Below are 22966 nucleotides of genomic sequence, written 5' to 3' on the forward strand. Positions count from 1 at the left end.
AGCCTGTGGGCTCCTGCAGTATAGCCTGTGGGCTCCTGCAGTGTGGCCTGTAGGCTCCTGCAGTATAGCCTGTGGGCTCCTGCAGTATAGCTTGTGGGCTCCTGCAGTATAGCCTGTGGGCTCCTGCAGTGTGGCCTGTAGGCTCCTGCAGTATATCCTGTGGGCTCCTGCAGTATAGCCTGTGGGCTCCTGCAGTATAGCCTGTGGGCTCCTGCAGTATAGCCTGTGGATCCTAGATGTGTCACCCACAGCTGTCTCGAAAAACACCCTAATGACGACAGGTCATAGTTCAAATGTGATGACCTCTTACAAGTTGTGTTAACTATTTTTATAAATATTATTTATTAGGAATTGTTGATTAATTGATGGTGAAGCTAATTACAAATTTTCTAAATTTGTTTTTACTGTTAATGTAAATCATAATATAATTTCATCCAGCAGTATCTGTTCATATCACAGAAACATCAGTTAACATCACCACAAAACACCAGTTAACATCACCACAAAACACCAGTTAACATCACCACAAAATACAAGTTAACATCACCACAAAACACCAGTTAACATCACCACAAAACACCAGTTAACATCACCACAAAACACCAGTTAACATCACCACAAAACACCAGTTAACATCACCACAAAACACCAGTTAACATCACCACAAAACACCAGTTAACATCACCACAAAACACCAGTTAACATCACCACAAAACACCAGTTAACATCACCACAAAACACCAGTTAACATCACCACAAAACACCAGTTAACATCACCACAAAACACCAGTTATCATCACCACAAAACACCAGTTAACATCACCACAAAATACAAGTTAACATCACCACAAAACACCAGTTAACATCACCACAAAATACAAGTTATCATCACCACAAAACACCAGTTAACATCACCACAAAACACCAGTTATCATCACCACAAAACACCAGTTAACATCACCACAAAATACAAGTTATCATCACCACAAAACACCAGTTAACATCACCACAAAACACCAGTTATCATCACCACAAAACACCAGTTAACATCACCACAAAACACCAGTTATCATCACCACAAAACACCAGTTAACATCACCACAAAATACAAGTTATCATCACCACAAAACACCAGTTAACATCACCACAAAACACCAGTTATCATCACCACAAAACACCAGTTAACATCACCACAAAACACAAGTTATCATCACCACAAAACACCAGTTATCATCACCACAAAACACCAGTTAACATCACCACAAAACACCAGTTAACATTACCACAAAATACAAGTTAACATCACCACAAAACACCAGTTAACATCACCACAAAACACCAGTTATCATCACCACAAAACACCAGTTAACATCACCACAAAACACCAGTTAACATCACCACAAAACACCAGTTAACATCACCACAAAACACCAGTTAACATCACCACAAAACACCAGTTAACATCACCACAAAACACCAGTTAACATCACCACAAAACACCAGTTAACATCACCACAAAACACCAGTTAACATCACCACAAAACACCAGTTAACATCACCACAAAACACCAGTTAACATCATCACAAAACACCAGTTATCATCACCACAAAATACAAGTTATCATCACCACAAAACACCAGTTAACATCACCACAAAACACCAGTTAACATCACCACAAAACACCAGTTATCATCACCACAAAACACCAGTTAACATCACCACAAAACACCAGTTAACATCACCACAAAACACCAGTTAACATCACCACAAAACACCAGTTAACATCACCACAAAACACCAGTTAACATCACCACAAAATACAAGTTATCATCACCACAAAACACCAGTTAACATCACCACAAAACACCAGTTAACATCACCACAAAATACAAGTTATCATCACCACAAAACACCAGTTATCATCACCACAAAACACCAGTTAACATCACCACAAAACACCAGTTATCATCACCACAAAACACCAGTTAACATCACCACAAAACACCAGTTAACATCACCACAAAACACCAGTTAACATCACCACAAAACACCAGTTAACATCACCACAAAACACCAGTTAACATCACCACAAAACACCAGTTAACATCACCACAAAACACAAGTTATCATCACAGAAACACACCAGTTAACACTAACACCAGTTAATATTACCACAAAACACCAGCTAACATCAGACACCATTTATATTTTACCATCATTCAACACCTAATCTCACCATACAAACTTGTCCCAATTCAAATGTCTAGAAAATGTGTAAGTTTCTGCTGTTTAAAAAAATGAAAGCATAATGCATTATGTTCCATATTTGTATTTGCTGTGAGGGGGTGTTGGTAGTTTAAGATAGAATGTACACTGATTTATTCTCATGTTTCTCATATGGTATTTCTCAGCTGTATTATCAGCAGATGGTGTAGATCTCTATGGCCTGTTGTTAACATATTTGTTTGATGGTATTTATAACCTGTTCCAGTTGACAACATTTTGCCAGGTATGTGAATGGTTTGTGTGGACTATTACATGATCTATGACAGATGTATGAAAGATTTTGTAAACTAACCATCAAATAATCAATGATGATATTTTGCCAGGTATATGAATGGTTTGTGTGGACTATTACATGATCTATGACAGATGTATGAAAGATTTTGTAAACTAACCATCAAATAATCAATGATGATATTTTGCCAGGTATGTGAATGGTTTGTGTGGACTATTACGTGATCTATGACAGATGTATGAAAGATTTTGTAAACTAACCATCAAATAATCAATGAATGATGTTCGAATGTTGTTTCTTCTATTCCAATACCAATCTATTGCATTAAAATTTAGGTTAATCTAATTTCCTTTTGTATTAATAAAAAAGTTCTAAATATTTTAACAATTCCATGAGCTTTTCCCTATGCACTCAAATATTAGTTGTGAAGTAAAGTTTTCTAACCTGCCGGTCCATGGGGGCAAGTGAAGTTGAGTTTTCCTTTTTTCCCCATGTGACCTCAGAATATAAATATTAGTGGTGCATTTTTATTTTTAAAAATACAATTTTCTTCTTTGTAGTGCATAAATACAATCTTTTAAAAGAGAACTTTTTTTTCTTTTTAGTAAGTAAATTGCAAAGCTAAAAACTCAATTTAAAGCACTTTTATATCTAAAAGCTCAAACCTAATAGTACTTAATATAACAAACTTAACGATTTGGTTAAAACTTAAATGATGATGATGATGTCACATTGCATGGTCAGTTGTTCTTGACACGTCAAGTTTAAATTGGTTTTGTAGTAGTGGGTAAATTTTTTGTCACCCATTACATACAACAGAGAGAGAGAACTATTTTTTCTTATTTTTAGCAGAAGATACTCATTATCTTATTTTGGATTGTTAAAAGTTCAATTTTAAACTAATAAATTAGTCATTGATTTATATAATAAAATATGTGTAGGGTTAGGTTTTAATTGAATAGGTGGAATAATTAGTCATTTTGTAGTATTGGTACTTAAACAAAATTGAGGGAATAAAAACTGTTGAAGCATAAAACAGATGTAGAGGTATGAATGGTTTGAGTGGATTGAACATTAAATATGTTAAGTATGGTAGAACAGGTTTTCATTCATATTTGGTCTCTTTACTCAAGGGGGTTTTTCCCATGAGTGAGTGACGCCTCATGTTGATTCAATTTTTTTTGACCGATTTTTCAGTTAAATATGGTTACCTCATTAGCATCACACCACACTGACCCCCAGAGACATATATTCAACATTTTATGTGCTTGTACATTAGAATGATTGACCATTAGGTGTTAAATTTTATTTAAGTAGGTTTGTTTGTGTATAGCTCTGTATGAATGAACATGTTTTAATTTTTCAGTTTGAAAAAAATCCAAACATTTTTCAGTAAAGAAATTAATAACTTAAAATGAATTATTTTATTGGCTACTTAATGTGGGATGAAGTGTTGATTTAAAGAGACATTTTAGTTCTATTGGTGGCTATTTGCTACTAGTCCATGAAAATGCACTTGTAAAGATATATTTTCATCATTTCTTTTTATTATTTACATTATGTACATGAAAACAAAAAAACAAAGACTAAAGGTACACACACAAGGCAATCATTATACAGATCTAAAAATCTAGAAATATAAATGAACAGAACATCCTTGAAATCACCACCCCCCCCCCTGTATATTTCTCAGCTGACAATTAGGTGTCTACACTTGGAAAACCTTGACAGATTTGCTTGCTTGTATGTACAATGCCAATGTGAGGGTGATGAACAATCACAATGGACTCCATACAAAAAGAACTCTTAAAATGTATTATTCATTTGTACAATCAGTCACTATTAAAGGAACAAATGAATCAGCATTTTGATTCAATTCATAGAGGGTAGGTTATTCATTAAGATGATAAAATACACTCCCAATGTTTAGATCAAAGGAACTCTATGTAAGCTGCCTAAAGACTTTCATCTCACTTACCCCAAACACAAGGATTTGACCTTCCTGAGGCAAATTTAAATCTTTACAAAAGCAATGGAAGATTGGAAACAAAAATGAACACATGAAAATGAAAAGAATGAAACAAATGAGCCAATAAATCTAGTTTCAATCCTTGGAATAACAAATCTACAAGTACATTCAGCACAATATCTGGTCTTACACTTTTTCACAGAGCTTAAGCCACCAATGCCACCTAGACGGAAAGGACATTAAAAAGTGTACAACCACCAATCATAAAGGAATGTCAGGTTTCCATTAATATAAATAACTGGACAACACTATACTTAAAATAATACCTTCAACCTATGTGAAGAAAACTTCTAAAATATTTTTGACTTGTAATACCACTTATGCAGTAGCTTACAGGTAGAAATAAAAATGTTACTTAAACAAAATCAATACAAAAGGTGATCATTAGTTTAAAAATTTCAACATCAAGTATCCATAAACAAAAATCATTAACAGAATTCTTTCACACAAAAAATAGATGAGCTCGATTTGAACAATCAACAATTTTACCAAAGCTTACCATTGTTTTTATACACTCCAACAGTTAAAACAAATCAAGCTAGCAACATGCATCTATAACACAAGTGTTACATGTGATGGGATTCACTCAATTTTTGTATCCAAATGAGATTCTGTAAACACGTCTCATGGTGCTTTACACAAAGCTCATTTATCTAACAATTTCATTTAATGGGGCAAACTGGCTTTTTAGATACATAATGATACGATGCTGAAGATTCTGGGCAACTTTAGAATAAACAGGCAGCATTGTCCTTTCTGTCTGGGTGGCACAACTAAGGTCAGTGATGAGGAAAGTTGGATGGGGAATCCCCAGGTGGAGGGGGTTGAGGATAGCGTGATTTCATTTCTAATCTTGGATCTTTGTGAGATCTCCTCTCCCAGTCATGGTAATCCTCTCCTGGTCTCTCACCACGACGTTTACGTTCTCCAGCATAAGTATGATGACTAAAATGTTAAACAATAAGCCATCGTAAGTCATCAAACTATAAAGCATTAAGACAGAAGTCTTCATCAAACTATAAAAAACATTAAAACAGAAGTCTTCATCAAACTATAAACAACATTAAAACAGAAGTCTTCATCAAACTATAAAAAACATTAAAACAGAAGTCTTCATCAAACTATAAAAAACATTAAAACTGAAGTCTTCATCAAACTATAAAAAACATTAAAACTGAAGTCTTCATCAAACTATAAAAAGAGCTGGTCATCAGCGACAGTCAAATGAAAACCAAGTGTCAGAACTAATGATCATGGGGTCTAATATTTTATTTACACAACATATACTAACCAATGTGTTTATAAGAGAAACCAAACCAGTTTTAAAGGGTCTACTACCTGTTTGTTCCCCATTCCTCTCCACTTCTTTCTCTATTGTAATGTTGCTGCTGCCCACTACTCTGGTCCCTATAGTGGTTGCCATACTCAGGGCGATGATGGTCACCTCTATGTGGGTCTGGGCGATATCCTGTTCTATGTTCACTTCTCCCTCTAAAATCACGGTGGTAATGTTGATTACCTGGCCCTTGACGGTCACTGTTAAACCTGGGAAAACATTTACTGGCATATTAAATTGTGATAGGCCTTGGGCTCTAGATGAATAAGTGTAACTTGTTAAAGTTCGCACATAATAATACAAAGCTTACACAACAAAATGAGTAAATAATATTGAAAAACAGCTGACAAAAATTAAAGCATGTTTACAAAATTAAAAAAATAAAGCAAATATCTAGAATTGTACAGTTGAAGAAGTAACCAATAAAAGTGATAAGCCCATTAAAGTTAGTTAAATAAAGAATAATGAGAACATCAAAACAAATGCAGCATGTCCCGCAATTATAAACAAGCTGCCAAGCATTGTATTTCTTTCCCAGGGAAGTTGTTAGTATAAGGTCAGTGTTGTATTCACCTGTAGTAAGAATCTTTAGAATCTGTTCTATCACTGCGGTGAGACTCATGGTGAGAGTAGGGATTGGGGTGGGGATGGCGGTTGTATGCACTATCAAATCTGTGAATACCAGACAACATTCATGCACATTATACATAGAAACTAGCTAACACATAGTTTTTAACATCAAGAAATAGAGGTAGATCTATCGTGTTTTTGCAAAAATAAAAATTCTGCACTTCTTAAAAAAAAAACTGAGTGAAGGTTAAATGTGGCCATAGTGTCAAATATCCCTCACCATGGTGTCAATCAAGTATGACAAGTTTCACCAGTAGAAACCTTTAGTAAAACATCTTTATTTATTTATTGAACATTTACTTTGTAAACTAAAAAGAGCAGCTATAATGTATATGAGTGTTTTACTATGACTGATCCAGTTCATTAGATTGAATATAAATCACGTTAACCGCTGATCCACCTTATTCTCTTTGTAAAGAAAGATAGTTTAAAGACATTTAAATGTATAAAATACTGTCTGTTTTATACAATTACTTAAAAACAAGTACACATGTTCTTACCAAGTTAACCAAAAAAAGTTAATAATGAGAATAAAAACTGATTTGAGTTAAATGTAACATGTTTAATTAGAAATAAGTTCATTTCAAACACTGATAAATTAAATCTGCTGATATTTTAAAAGTAGAAATTTATTTTTTGAGCGAAATCTATGCACATCATTCTTTATGTATTTGATGTGAACAGTATAAAATAAAATTGAATTCTAATAAAAGCAAAAAAATAAAATAAAATAAAAAGAACACCATAAAAGAACACATGATAGCACATCAATACAACAAGTGATATACTGCATAATCTTAATACTAGAGTGATGATGTACAAACCTATTTCTGGTGGCATCTTCTGTGCGAGAAAGTGGGCTGGCTAAAGTCCAAGAATTGCTTGGACTAGCCCCACCTTGCTCTGTTCCATCTTTAGCTGTTCCAGGGCGATATGTGGTTGAAGGGTGAACCACTGCAGGCCTTGGTTGCTGAGTTTTATTATGATGACTATTTACATGGCTAAAAGAAATATGCATCACATTAATTAAACTAAGTTTATTCAGAAAAGACAAGGCAAATAATGTACAATTCATAATAAATACATTTTTAAGCTTCACTGGTTTGGGTAAAAGGCTGAGGTGATAATGATTTACTCAGAACACGACTTGAAATTAAGTGCCTACCTTTCTTTATGATGATGTGGATGCTGTATGGTGTGATGACGATCATTTCTGTGTCCCAAGTTTGGTTTCTTTGTTGTTGCTTCTTTGTCAAACTTTTCCTGGCTTCTTTTTAAATGGTTATTTCTCTGTTTTGAGTCATTATCCTGAAAATAAGACAGTGAACAGTGTAAATCTAGATCTGGCAATATAACTAGTAAGGAAAGCAAAATTATTCAACAACAGTTATTACTCACCTCTTTTTTATCATGCTTTTCACTTTCTCTCTTTTTACAAGCTCCTTTGTATAATTTACGTAGTTTATTGTGATTTAACGTTGTGAAATTTGACACAAATAACCACAAATTGCTGGGGATAAAATGAAATTAAAGAAAATAAACTATTTACCTACAAGTAAAACTAAAATTTCTTAAAACAATGATTTTTTTTTAAATTACAGATTTAGGATAGGGTATTATGTGCAGTGGACAGAAATTCTTTGAACACAAGTGTTTTCCCCTTGTTTATTAAATGATGTAGAGGTACAAGGTATCTATATATAATTCTCTTCTTGGAGACAATATAAAACACCAAGCTGTAAGCGCGCCCAGCAGCCCCCTCTCTTCCTCTCTAGGCATATTGCTATCACCCCTACGTGGTCTGGTGAGCTGTGGTTCACGCTAAATGTTTACAATCGTAGAGCCGGGTTTAGTGACGGCTATTAGGGGCAGATAATTTAGTTTGAAACGATTTTAAACTTAGGGGAGGTAACTAAGAGGAGGCTGCTTTCACGGGGGGGGGGGGGGGGGAAAGAGGGGTTGGGGGGAAAGGGGGGTGGTTATCGCCCTTACGAGCTACTGATAGTTTTAAAGCAAATATTTCATTGGCAGCATTGGTACTGTCGAATTCACAAATTATGAATTACTGAAAAGTAAAAAATAAAACAACTAAATAGCGTTGTATAATACGCCGTGGGTCGGCTTGTAAGTAATAAAATTCTAAATTAGAAACAAGAAGCACCAAAACATTCTCAAACACAAAAAAGTTAATCAATGGTCTTAAAAATAAATTTTCTATCTAGATAAGTATCAGAGGTTTAACTGTAACAGACCATTTAAAAATAAAACTGATTTCTTTTTCCATGGGGAGGGGTTAACAGTAAGAAAACTCATGTTTAAACATGATAAATTGAGGTAACCAATTAATTTAATCATATTCATAAATATCTCAGATCAAGTCATGATTAAATGATATATTTAAATAAGGTTGTTAGTAGATCAAAGATAGCCTGAATATAACTGTTTTTCATAAAAAACCAGATCCACAAGTGGAAAACAATAAAGATAAATCTGCCAGTGCAACTGAGTTATCCTTTAAGCTTAATTATGCACCACTTGTACATACTCAAACATGCCTCCCCCAGGCGACCAAACAGTCATCAGAACAGAGGAATTTGAAACAAAAAAAGAGGAACAAACACACGGAGGTTACTTTACCAAGTCGAAAATAATTAAAATAAGCCTTACATTATGCACAGTTGATATAACCGTATGTATAGTTTCATATCCTTATGTAGCCAACCTCTAGCCTACATCTAATTACATTAATACTAAATTAAAAGAAAAAACTTGTAAACACCCCCCCTCATAAGAAAACTAAAACTTGAGCAGTTACAACACTATTAGCTTGATTTAACAGTAGTCAAGGCTATAACTATTTAACTATTTTGGATTACTTGGTTTCCTTTCCCAATTTCACATACTAAGCTGTATGGACAACACACAACTGCTTAAGTGTTTTATTTTTAATTAGTGCATAGTAGCGTCAGTTATGGATTTTTCATATTTTCCTTCATATATTAGGTAATGCATAATTTACAATTACAAATGTTAAAAAGATAATTTATTTCTGTAATCTTGTTTTATAAATGAGCTTTTCTCAAAATACTTAAATATTTTGCTCTTTATAAAGAGCCTTAATCTTAGCTAACTTTCATGTATAATTTAATGTAATGTATAATTTAATGTAATATTTGATTTTACACGCTCTTTTTTCAATTCCATTCATTTGGTGTTTTTTAAATTGTACATTTTTGCTTATTTTTTTTACATTTAGCGGAACAAATGACAAAATCAGAAAGCAAAACATTAAGAATTTTTTGTTAGTTAAAATAGCATAATTATTGGCATGTCTGCATATTTAAACAAGTAAATATTTTAAAATTAAGAAGACTCACTCTCGCCAAAACTTTATTTTCTCAGGATCCGAATATTCTTCAATACAAACATTGATATGATCTCCAATCTTAAGCAAGATACTCCGAATAAATGCAACTTGATCTTTTTCACTTAAACTTTCATCAGGTTCACTTAATTGTTTCAATACTTTCTTCAGCGGACGCATCTTTTCTTTGCACTGTAATAAATAACAGAGAAACACTTTCATTAGACAAGTTTATAAGATACAAGAAAATTTCAATGACGAATTTTTTAAAAATATTGTTCATCAAATTTGTTGGTTTAAAATACACATATTATATATATATACATATACACACAAACACTAATAATTTAAGCATGAAACATCAGTGCACCAGCAAAATGTGCTTAATCAGAATATTGATAATTGAGTGAAGAAAGCTGCAATAAATAAGGCACAATTATAAAATTTTTAGACCAGCTTAAGTATTATAGTATTTAAAAAAATATGTAAGATATTAATACATATTTTTCCTCAATGTAAATTAAGTACTAATGTTTCTCAAGTTGAGTTAGTATTAAGGTTGAAGAACAGATGGAGGTGGGCTTAGGTCTCAATGGGAATGGTCTAAATCAGGGGTCTCCAAACTACGACCTGTGAGGTCCTCTCATCCAGCCCTTTTGAAAGTACCTTTCAAATTTTGGAACAATATACACACTTTATCAAGAATGAAGTAGGCCAACGTGAAGAACAATTTGAGAACAAACTTGGACCTCGAGTGTGTTGTCGGTCACCGACAGCATTTCTTTCAGACTTTTTTCCCGGGTGGGGGGCACTCGAAAATTGCATATATATATATATATATATATATATATATATATATATATATATATATATATAATTCCATGGGGGGGGGGGGGCTTTGCCACCCCAAAGAGATGCCTGGAAGAAATTTTGGCTCCCGAACGTATATTTGATAGTTAATCCGGCCCTCGGGCTGAAAAGTTTGGAGACCCCTGTGTCTAAATCATGGGTGCCCCAACTTTTTTCAAGTGGCGACCCCCTTTTATAAAAAAAAAAAATGACCCACGACCCCCATAGAATATAAAGGCGAAATTAGTAAGGAAATTAATCAACACCAAAATAAGATTTTACAGTATCATTTTAAATTAAATTATTTTTGATAACTGTTTTAATGTGATGGGTAAAACTGCATGCTATTCACAAGCCTCAACATTCTCTGAGTTTTTGTAAACACCAACGGCACGTCTTTCTCAATATTTAATTTACTTCATTTTGTTTTTAATTGGAGACGTGTTGAAAAAAAGGAACTAAAGCTCAAAGGCAATCAATGCCTTTGGGTATGAATGGTGCATACTACACCAAAATTGTGTGAGCAGGTTTTCAAAGCATTAAATAATGTACGTGCCGTGGAATCATTCTTCAAATCTAAGAATTCATCTTGTAATTCATCGGGAATGCTGGCAACATCAAGGGAAACAGAATCGACTACGCGTCAATGCAGTTTCTTCTTCTTTCTACTCAGAGCAATAACGCCACAGTTTATTTTCAAGAGATTCAAGATGCCAGAAATCTATTCTTTCACGTTTTGATTAATCTCACAATCAGATTCATCTATCATGCTGCAGAGTTTCTCAAACATTGCAATATTTCCAAGATGCATTTTTCTTCGCTAATTTTGCAGCTATGATAAAAATGCCCTGAGATTATCATGAAAAGAATTAACTTTCGTTTCTTTTCCTTGAAGCTTCATGTTAAGCCTATTTTCCTGTTTGAATATATCTGCTAGGTGTGCTACTCTCTTAAACCACTCTTTATCGTTAAAGTAAATCTAAAGGTCTTGTTTCCCATGCACTTCCAAGAACAACTTTATTCCATCTTTCAATTCAAAAACACGATTCACAACATTTCCTTTTGACAGCCAGCGTACTGTAGTATAGAAAAGCAGAACTTTGTGATCAGAATTCATGTCTTTGCACATTTCTTTAAACAGACTGGTGTTTAGGGCTCCTTATTAAAAACAATTTACGACATTTATTATCTAATAAAGTGCCTCTTGCAAAGGAGTCGGAAGAGTCTAGCTGGCGAGGGCATAGCTGTGAATCATGCGGTGGATTCCCCTAAAAAACCCAATTTTGTACCAAGCATTGATGGCGCACCATCCATACAAACCCCACAGCCTATTTCTCATTGTAATCCTCTTAATCGTCTTTTTTTTCCATGATATCTTCCCTTTTTGTAGCAGTTTCAGGTTCACTACAAAATAGAAACACTTCTTTGATATCATCTGAATAAATACAATTTCACAAAGACAAGCAACTGCAAACACAAACCTGTTGATTCATCAACTTGAAAAGCAAACAATAGTGAAAGCTTGATTTCATTCAAAATTTGGTCTTTAACATCTACAGACATGTCTGCTGGGTCTACGACAAATTCCCGAAAGACACTTGCCAGACGTTTGCCCGAAGGCCGATTTCCCGAATGCGACAAATGCCTGAATGGACACTTGCCCAAATGCGACAAATACCTTAATGCAGGGTTCGTACTGCTTTTTGAAAATGAAATTCCAGACTTTTTCCAGACATTTTCCAGACTTTTTTGGAAAAATTCCAGACTTTAGACAGATAATCTGTTAGCGAATAATTTTTTAAAATGATGCACTATTTGTACTGTCATTATAATTACTTCTACTAAATTGACATTTATTTTAGGCTATATTCACAGTGAACTTTCTCTAGCCAAATTGACAAAAAACCCATTTTTTCTAAGTTTGCCTACTCCACCCTACCTACAATTTTAAAAATTAAAATAATTGATTAAAATGATGCAACTATTTTGTTTCCAACATTAGATTTATGTAATCTGTTCCTGATCTAATTGCTTATGTTTTCAATTAAACTATCATTAAAATGGTATTGCATAATAGTGAGAGTTAATTACTATAAAGAATAATAATGTAATGTATTAATTTAGGTCTGCTCTTGTTAAGTAGCATAAATAAATATAGGCTACTTGTAAAAAAATGTAGAGCAAAAAAAAAAAAAAAAAAAAAATCATTCACTGTTTGTGCTTATAGTAATAGCTGAGAAACGGGTCTGCAATAAAAAAAAAATTGCCGGTATCCTTCTTCCCCCCCCCCCCCCCCCCCCACAGACACGACACGGTGAAGGGGTCACTGTGAGGTCATAGTAGTCTAGACTTCATTATGCCTGTTTAATATGTCATAACAGGAACTGTGCTGTGACTTATACCCCCTCCCCCACCCTACTTACCAAGCGGTACCAACTACGCACTTGGGGTCACGGTGAGTTCACACAAAGGACCGATGTTACAAGGAGGGGCGGGGTAGTCGAACTTTAATCGTCAGCATTTGCAAAGATTTCAAAAAACAGTTTAATGGAAGGTTAATTAAAATTAAAGGGGTCATCCATTTATGATGTACACATGGAGGGGGGAAGGGGTCAAAAGATTTTGTGATTACATTCTAAAACAAACATAAAACTTGTATCTTGTGAGTAGAAAGTAAAATTAAGACCACTGTGCTGGTGTTTTCAAAACCATCGCAGCGTGTAAATAAAACACGGTATTTATATCTGCCCCAACATTATTGCAAGAACGTGTCGTCACACTTTATAAAACCCTACTCTCGACATTCCCGAGTGTGACGTCATTTATGGACGACTCCTTAATAAAAATAGTACCTCTTTGTTAAGCTGAAGCAAACAGAAATACAGGTATGAACCCAAGGAGGCCTTGCGACTTATTAATCTTATAAATGTTAATATTAATCCAAAGTAAGTGAACGCGTGTGGACAGAGGGCGGGGGGAGTGGGGAAGGGGGGGTTGTCTAAAATCCGAAAAATTGTTGTAAGTCATAAATGGATGATGCCTTACAGACTTATAAATTATATCTAAACTACCACTCACACATCTCCCCCATAATTTTTTGTTATGACTGCCTGCATGCAAACTCAAACGAGGAAAAAATAGCGGGTAAAATCGAGAGCCTAACAATTCTGAGGGCGATCATTCTTTCATTAAATGACAATTGCAAGTACTTGTAACACATTCACACGGTTAGTCGTGCCACAAAATATCTCTTCCCTCCCTTCCCCTCTTCTCCCAATGACGTAGTAACTGAGCATTTTTTCTGCGAACCAGCGAAAAAACGTCACAACATAGTGTAAACCCGGGAAAAAAATTGGAGTAAATTCACTTTAAAATAGCAATTTTTTAAGTTGGAAAATATGGACTACGAAGTTTTGTTTCTAAAACTAGATTCCAGACTTTTTCCAGACTTTTAAAAAATCCTGCCCAAAAACTAGCGATTTTCCAGACTTTTTTAAGTCTTAAATTCACTTTTCGAAATTCAAGACTTTTTCCAGACTTTCCAGACTGCGTACGAACCCTGTTAATGCGACAAATGCTGGAGAATCACGATATTTAGCATGACAAAGATAACTATGAAATTAAAAATTAGAAAAGTATATAGAAGTATTAAGAGGAATAGCTCTCTTTCATCTTTTAACCGTTAAAGACTTAAAGAAAAAAATTGCATAAAGTGCTACATGAGATGTGCACAATGACACTATGGTTTTCCTTGACATGCCAAACTGCTGAGCAAGATAATCTTTTGTGATTGTGTACAACTATGATCCTCTCAGAACAGTAGTCTATACATTGATTACATTTATAGCTGTCATTACCAAAAATCTATTTGCTATTTTTAGTAAAGTAAAAATGCATATTTCTATTAATGATTATTTTAAATGTTGATGGGAGATCAAGCCAGAAAAAAAAATATTACCAGACAAGAATAACAAAAAGATTTAGTTAGCCTTACTTCAGAGATCAAAGTAATAGTTTGGCTATTCATTTGCCAAATGCAGCATCTGGTCTGATAAGAAACTGTTAATACAAAACATTTTATTACCTCATCAAAAACTTTTGGTTCCATTTTTTGACGTTCTTCTTCTTCTGCTTCATCTGCTATTTCCTTTGGCTCAGATGAAGCCGTAAAATGCATGGGGCCAGATTGCTGTTAACAGAGAATTGAACAAAAACAAATCATTTTAGGCCAACTGCTGATTAGTTTTATGCAATTCTTCATTAATAACAAGAATTTCAATAGTAGATCAAACCTTTTTTTTATGTTTTCCTTTTCCTTTAACAGGTTTGTCTTTTTTCTCAATTTTTCCATCTTTTAAAGATTTTTTTGAAGGCCTGCCTTTATTCTTTTTTGGTTTTGCATCATCTTCCGAATCCAGTTCAATATCACTTATATCTGATAAAACTTCTTTTTTTACATCTTTGTCAATTGAATGTTTTTTCTTCGCTGTTATGTCTGTTCCTGAAGGTTTCTTTTCTTTATTTTCATCAGAACTGCTAGAGTCATCTCTTTCAATGATTTCAGCTTTCGATTTTGGGTTTCTTTTTCTTGCTTTAGTTGACTTCTGAAATCAATTTTATAATAAGGATTATTTATTTACAGTCCTATGCTGCCCTTTGTGAGGTCGGAAGTGTCAATTTACGCTTGAACTACATATATATATATATATATATATATATATATATATATATATATATATATATATATATATATATATATATATATATATATATATATATATATATATATATATATATATATATGCAAAGATATCTAATTTAAATCTAATTAGTCATTAAACTCAATTTTTAAATTTCTAAATTTAGTAACAAAAGGGGAGATGCTAATTACATAAGTTTTAAAAAGGAAAGTGAACTAACAGTAGATAAACTATACATAGAATACTGCACATGCACATGCTAGGTAACTGAAGAAACATTTAAAATTAACTTTTTCAGAATTTTCATTTTAGTTAAAATTTGTAACTGAAAAATATTAGCAGAAAATTCAAATTCTGAAATTTTCAGATATCTGTTAAAATTTGGAAACGTTATATTCATGATTTTTAATAAATTATTAAGCTACTTAATAATTAAGTTATTTAACCACGTACATAATAAACTATCCTGTATAATGCTTTTTGCTTTATTTTTATAAATAAGTGGATGTTTTTTAAAAATTTCAAGTGCTGTGGTAGAAAAATGTAGGTTTCAAATTATCATACGGGAATTAAAATTGTTTTTTTCCTCTGACTGTAAAGGGTTATTTGTTTCCTAATCTTTAGAAAAATATAAAAATCCATGAGATCAATTATGAACATGTTGTAAGGATACAAGATTATATCTTAATTCAATATGAACACTTTTTAGCTATCCATCCCAAATATTTCGGACTTCTATAACCTATGGTTACCTTTTTCCCCCACCTTTCTTTTCATGCTTTCTCATATTGTTGCAAAATTCTGAACCCTTTGTCATTATACCATCTACAATACAGTATTTGTATATTCATTTACAGCAATTTTTTAGGATATATTAATGTTTATGCAGCACCCTTCCTTATTTTTGCACAAAGTGTTATGTACAAATTTGCATTAAAAAAAAAAATAGACATGCATATATTAAAATGAAAAAACATATAAATCTATAATTAGATATTATTTATCTCTTATGAGATCAAAGTTGTAGGTTTAAAAAGGTGTGGATTTTCACACCTTTTGGTGGTTACCATAATGAGTAATTGTTAAGTTTTACTAATTTTGTCTAAAGTTTATACACTACCAAACCCATCCCTGCGCTTTGCTGCAGGGGTAAAAGAATCTTCCAGGATAGCCCGGGGCAAATCGCATCCTGCCGGTTCAGATGATCCCAACTCAGTTTAGTGAACGACTATAATACTAATTACTATCCATAGTCTATCACACGCTTTAAAACCATAGTGCTACCTGGATAGCCCGAGACACTAAATTGCACCCTGTCGGGCGCCGGCGAACAAGGCTGATTCAATTTTTTGAACAACTAAACGCCCCATCTTATTAATAGTCTAATACACTGTTTAACTCTAATGTAGGGGCCATAGATGTCATATCACTAATAGGATACCCAGAGGCGTCAAATTGCGCCTGCCGGGGCACCGGCGAACTCGCCTGATTCAATTTATAGAACGACTATAACTACCTATCTTATCCATAGCCTATCGCTCTGTTTAAAACAAACGTAGGCGCCATAGTACTCACAGGGAAGCCTGGGGTGCTTCTAGTCTTGCAGCCGGGGCGCCGGCGGATGCGCCTGTTGAAGTTTTAACACTGAATATAGCAGTACCCCTTACCAACTATGCATGACGCCCGATTAACGGATACTAAGAGTTTAGATAGTCCCTTTAGAACTCTGGGCACATACATTTTTTTTTTGCAGAAACCTTCAAGAGTATTTTGATAAACTCCCTAAAGCTTATGGCACTCTGATGAACGGTGTCGAACCGCATAAGTACCATAGCAATCGGGTGAACGGTGTCAAAAGTCAATTGACTTTTATTTTTATATACCATATATAGAAAAGAATCGAATGGCGCCCTGCAAATTTTAAATACTTTTTTTCACAGAAACCTCCCCAGGATGAAAGGTGTAGTAAAGCATAATAGACACACACACATACTACACACACACACACACACATATATATATATATATATATATATATATATATATATATATATATAGATAGATAGATAGATAAATAGATAGATAGATAGATAGATAGAAGCGTTAAATTTTATGTGTGGTGCCTTTCCTCAAATCATTCATCGATCTTACATTGGGTGGAGTAACAGCATCTTTCCTCAAAAGCTTGAGCAAGTAATCTACTCTAGTTTGCAGGTGCTTGGCTTGAGGTTTTAATTCTCCATCAGGCAGAATCTGTAATTGAAACCATCTTCAATCAAAGATATAATAAATACAAATTGGCTTAATATAATTATCATTTTAAATACTTGTTTGACACTCTTAAAAGCTTTAACCAATGCAATCCTAATTGCTCAAAACTTAATTATGATAAAGAACATAAAGTTGATTGAAAGGATTGCTCAGAAACATCTTTCTTCAATGCCATGATTGACTCAAAGAGAGCTGGGTTAAAGCTAAAGCTTTCATCAATGCAATCCTAATTGTTTAACATTTAATTAAGATAAAGAACATCACACAAGAAGATTGAAAGGGGTTTTTCAGAAACATCTTTCTTCAATGCCATGATTGACTCAAAGAGAGCTGGGTTAAATCTAAAGCTTGCATCAATGCAATCCTAATTGACAATTAATTAAGATAAAGAACATCACACAAGAAGATTGAGAGGGATTGTTCAGAAACATCTTTCTTCAATGCCATGATTGACTCAAAGAGAGCTGGGTTAAAGCTAAAGCTTTCATCAATGCAATCCTAATTGTTTGACATTTAATTAAGATAAAGAACATCACACAAGAAGATTGAGAGGGATTGCTCAGAAACATCTTTCTTCAATGCCATGATTGACTCAAAGCGAGCTGGGTTAAAGCTAAAGCTTTCATCAATGCAATCCTAATTGTTTGACATTTAATTAAGATAAAGAACATCACGCAAGAAGATTGAGAGGGATTGCTCAGAAACATCTTTCTTCAATGCCATGATTGACTCAAAGAGAGCTGGGTTAAAGCTAAAGCTTTCATCAATGCAATCCTAATTGTTTAACATTTAATTAAGATAAAGAACATCACGCAAGAAGATTGAGAGGGATTGCTCAGAAACATCTTTCTTCAATGCCATGATTGACTCAAAGAGAGCTGGGTTAAAGCTAAAGCTTTCATCAATGCAATCCTAATTGACAATTAATTAAGATAAAGAACATCACGCAAGAAGATTGAGAGGGATTGCTCAGAAACATCTTTCTTCAATGCCATGATTGACTCAAAGCGAGCTGGGTTAAAGCTAAAGCTTTCATCAATGCAATCCTAATTGTTTAACATTTAATTAAGATAAAGAACATCACGCAAGAAGATTGAGAGGGATTGTTCAGAAACATCTTTCTTCAATGCCATGATTGACTCAAAGCGAGCTGGGTTAAAGCTAAAGCTTTCATCAATGCAATCCTAATTGTTTAACATTTAATTAAGATAAAGAACATCATGCAAGAAGATTGAGAGGGATTGCTCAGAAACATCTTTCTTCAATGCCATGATTGACTCAAAGAGAGCTGGGTTAAAGCTAAAGCTTTCATCAATGCAATCCTAATTGTTTAACATTTAATTAAGATAAAGAACATCACGCAAGAAGATTGAGAGGGATTGCTCAGAAACATCTTTCTTCAATGCCATGATTGACTCAAAGAGAGCTGGGTTAAAGCTAAAGCTTTCATCAATGCAATCCTAATTGACAATTAATTAAGATAAAGAACATCATGCAAGAAGATTGAGAGGGATTGCTCAGAAACATCTTTCTTCAATGCCATGATTGACTCAAAGAGAGCTGGGTTAAAGCTAAAGCTTTCATCAATGCAATCCTAATTGTTTAACATTTAATTAAGATAAAGAACATCACGCAAGAAGATTGAGAGGGATTGTTCAGAAACATCTTTCTTCAATGCCATGATTGACTCAAAGCGAGCTGGGTTAAAGCTAAAGCTTTCATCAATGCAATCCTAATTGTTTGACATTTAATGAAGATAAAGAACATCACGCAAGAAGATTGAGAGGGATTGCTCAGAAACATCATTCTTTAATGCAATGATTGACTCAAAGCGAGCTGGGTTAAAGCTAAAGCTTTCATCTTTCAGGTGACCAAAGTCTCAACCCAGGTTCAGAAACATTCTAGTCACTGTTTGTATTTATACTTGCTACCAGCGACCTATATGTAATTGTAGTCTGTTGATATGCTGGGCTGAGCTCAAAATAAAGCATGCCTCTAGCATTGAACTATCACTTTAAGGCATCATAAGAGTAACATAATTATAGAATTTTGTTATAAATAATTAATGGTTGTCAAAATTCAACTGGAACCAAATTCAATAAAAAAAGTTAGCTACTATGGAGGCCTTGCACCTGTGTTTTGTGAAACACCTGTGTTATAAGCATTTACTTAGGTCACAATGTCTGTTGTGTGGTAGGTGGGTTTGAGGTCTAACCTAGTAATTAAACTTTGTAATGAAGCCCTTTTAATAAATAGGTTGTAGCAATTACTCTATCATGGATCTCTTATAGCACATGAGCACATTAACAAGGGGTAGATAATTATTAAAAAGAGAAACATCGCAAGCAGCAAATGAAGTTCCAAAGTATTTTTTAAGTCATTATTTTAGCAACAAAGCCTTTTAAAAATATTATTACATTTCATTTAAATAATGGTTATATTATTAAAAACAATGAGAAAAGACAACAGATTCAATGTTGAAAAAAAATCTTGTAACATATTACCTGAACTTTTAATTAAGTTATTGCTCAGAATGTTTGTTCTTCAATGCCAGTAATGGCTCAAAGCGAGCTGGGTTAGAGCAAATGCTTTCATCACTGCAATAATTTTTTTCATAAATTCATAAAAAAGTACCTACCCTATCGGATAAGCCTAAATTCTCATCCATTTTAATAGCTTCCCAGCTGCCCAAACCATACTCGTAAATTCCTTTAAGTAGTGAACTATCATCATCTATGTTCCAGAAACAATCCCAATGAACTTTTTTAACAGGCTGATCAAGTCTCCACCTTAAAATCAAATTGAGAAATTATTGTGTATTAAATAATATTTAAATAAGAAATACATTAAACATTTAAATAAGTACTTGATCCTCTGGTCTTTCTGTAATCAGCCACCAAATGATATTTTCAGATGATTGAGTTTTCAGCTCTTTCAGATCTGGCTCAGCATTGTTTTCCATGATTTAATAGAATTTTTTAAACCATTATCTTTTTTCACAATGACTAAAAATCGTTACATGACTAGATAAATGGCCCGTTGATAAATACAACAGGCGAAACCAAATGCACCACCTCAACTTTAAATTTAACTGGAAACTAAAAATGTCAACAATAACAGATTTTTATCCATAATTGGTATTTTAACCAGATTTAACCTAGATCTACATGTAGTTACTACACATTCATACTAACTACAGTCGTAGTCATACCCCTAAACCTTGCAACTAAGCTCAAACTTATACCCCTAAACCTTGCACCTAAGCTCAAACTTTATAAAAGTCGCATTTAGTTTCTCTCAGGCAAAGCCCTCAAAAGAATGTCTACCACTATGAAGCAAAATAGAATTTATTATAGAAAATACACTTTTACCAGTGTCTCTGCCTTCCTACCCAAAGAGATGCCTGAAAGAAACTCAGACCACTTTTAAGATTAAATAAGTAAATTAGGTGGTAATGTTAGTTCCTTTATTATGAAGTATCGATGACAGCATTATCATGTATATTTTTTTCGGCATCGGCTTTTTAATGAATCAGTGACGTCATTTTATTTTGTGTACTTTTCCGGCTTTAGAGCTGTACATGTTCTTTTTTTTTAAAACTTCTTATATGTTACATATTTTCCTATAATTTCATTAACCCAACTTAATTTACAGAACATAAATTATACAAATGAGAAGGCTCGCTGAAATAAATTTGAGATTTTTATTTGATTTATAATTATCCTTTACGCTCCTTGAATTTCTTAGAGAAAAGTGTTAATATTTTTGTGATACAAATACCAAGCTTAGAAATAGGACCCATTTCCTTGGCACTCCTCCAATGAAGCCACATCTTTGAAGACTAAAACAGCCAGCTACAAACATGTACATGAGATATTGGTTACAATTGATATACTAACTTTTTTCGTTGTTCTTTATCCTCTGGTACAGCATCTGAAAGTGGCTTGAGATCCTCTTCAGCTTTCAAAAGAGACTGTGCATTAATACTCACACTTGCTATCTTAAAAGAGGGTCCTTTGTGAGTTTTCTTACCTACTAAAAAAAATTTTTGTGAAAAACATTTTTGCACACAGCCAATTGAAACTATTAGTTAAGGGGATATGCGCGAAAAAAAATCACAAAATTTCTTGTTTTTCGTGATGATGGGTTTCTTGCACTTTTGGATACTTTGTCCATTTTTGTATAAAGAAAATAATAACTTTAAAGAGAAAAAAATATTTTATGTGTTTAAATTACGATTTTTATGACCCTATTAATTAAAAAATAATCAATTTTTCCCAATCTTACAAGCTCTCTATAAAAAGTTTTATATCCGTCATTATATTGTATTTGACATCATTGGAAAGCTGGATTTCTCATGTATCTAATAAACTTAATTTCCGACATCTCGGAAACACTCAAAGCTTACAATCGGCTTTGCAGTTTACACAGATTTGGTACTTTTCTGACCTAGTTTTCGTTACTTTTGGCTGTTTTTCTCAGTTCGCAGGTTTTTAACACTAAAAAGCCTACTACTTTTTTATTTATTAAACAATGCAAACCATATTTTCAGTAAATGTTCTTAATGCAAAAATACAACTTTTGTCACGAGGGAATAGTGATTGCTTTCATAGAAAAAAAGTATTTGGTAATTAATATTCAAATTTTGAAACTTTTGAATACTAAAAAGGGTACGATTTTTTAGACCTTGTAAAATTCTTACTAGTAAATATTTCAAAAAGTTGTCGTGACAAAAGTTTTAATATATACTGAAATATAACCAGTTTAAATTTGATTGCTATAGGTGCATAAATAAAAAAGCCTTAGTATTTTTAAAAGTACCGAAAAATTCAAAATGGCGGAGGTTTTTTGGGTTTCCATGACAACCAAAATTGTTTTCGACCCTCTTTTTTGCTGTTTAGTACTTACTTTTATATGCCAAATATGATAAAATTATTCAAAAGGCTTTAGATCTTAAAGTGTAAAAAATAGAAAAAAACATAGCATATCCCCTTAATTTGTGTAGTCAGCTACTTAAGACAAATATAGATATATACCTTCTGGATTTGGATTTTCTTGAAGCTTTTGGTTGTGTTCCTTTGTCGCATCTTCACAAGCACGTCTTAAATATTCTGCTAATCGTCGCAAATCAGCTTCACTTTTTTCCTGGAGCTCTGCATCCTCTGCTATAGCGTCTAGCCTGAAAATACCAAACTAACTTTCTTAACCAATTACCACCTTCTCCCATTCAATCAATTTCAAAGTTGTGGGCATCATTGAACTAAAATA

The 22966-nt window shown here is 33.4% G+C and overlaps 1 protein-coding gene across 5 annotated transcripts in view; it reads right to left on the bottom strand.

The window, feature by feature from the left end:
- Positions 1 to 4032: 4032 nt before the first annotated feature.
- The window catches only part of LOC131955913 (chromodomain-helicase-DNA-binding protein 1), a 53113-nt gene continuing 34179 nt past the window's right edge, over positions 4033 to 22966 (bottom strand). For 2 of the 5 annotated variants that reach the window (XM_059320239.1, XM_059320231.1), the window contains exons 27-39: positions 22735 to 22877; positions 21598 to 21733; positions 20337 to 20487; positions 17579 to 17680; positions 15020 to 15331; positions 14812 to 14916; positions 9892 to 10070; positions 7913 to 8024; positions 7680 to 7822; positions 7339 to 7515; positions 6458 to 6556; positions 5887 to 6093; positions 4033 to 5493 (exon numbers count right to left, since the gene is read on the bottom strand). In XM_059320239.1, coding sequence (XP_059176222.1) covers positions 5328 to 5493; positions 5887 to 6093; positions 6458 to 6556; positions 7339 to 7515; positions 7680 to 7822; positions 7913 to 8024; positions 9892 to 10070; positions 14812 to 14916; positions 15020 to 15331; positions 17579 to 17680; positions 20337 to 20487; positions 21598 to 21733; positions 22735 to 22877 — 2032 coding nt within the window. In that variant the 3' untranslated portion in view covers positions 4033 to 5327. The remainder of the gene's footprint in view (positions 5494 to 5886; positions 6094 to 6457; positions 6557 to 7338; positions 7516 to 7679; positions 7823 to 7912; positions 8025 to 9891; positions 10071 to 14811; positions 14917 to 15019; positions 15332 to 17578; positions 17681 to 20336; positions 20488 to 21597; positions 21734 to 22734; positions 22878 to 22966) is intronic. The other 3 variants (XM_059320247.1, XM_059320254.1, XM_059320261.1) reach the window with 3 other exon arrangements.

Source organism: Physella acuta, unplaced genomic scaffold (assembly GCF_028476545.2).
Source record: "Physella acuta isolate Inbredline_101_S28 unplaced genomic scaffold, ASM2847654v3 ptg000079l, whole genome shotgun sequence".
NCBI lineage: Eukaryota > Metazoa > Mollusca > Gastropoda > Physidae > Physella > Physella acuta.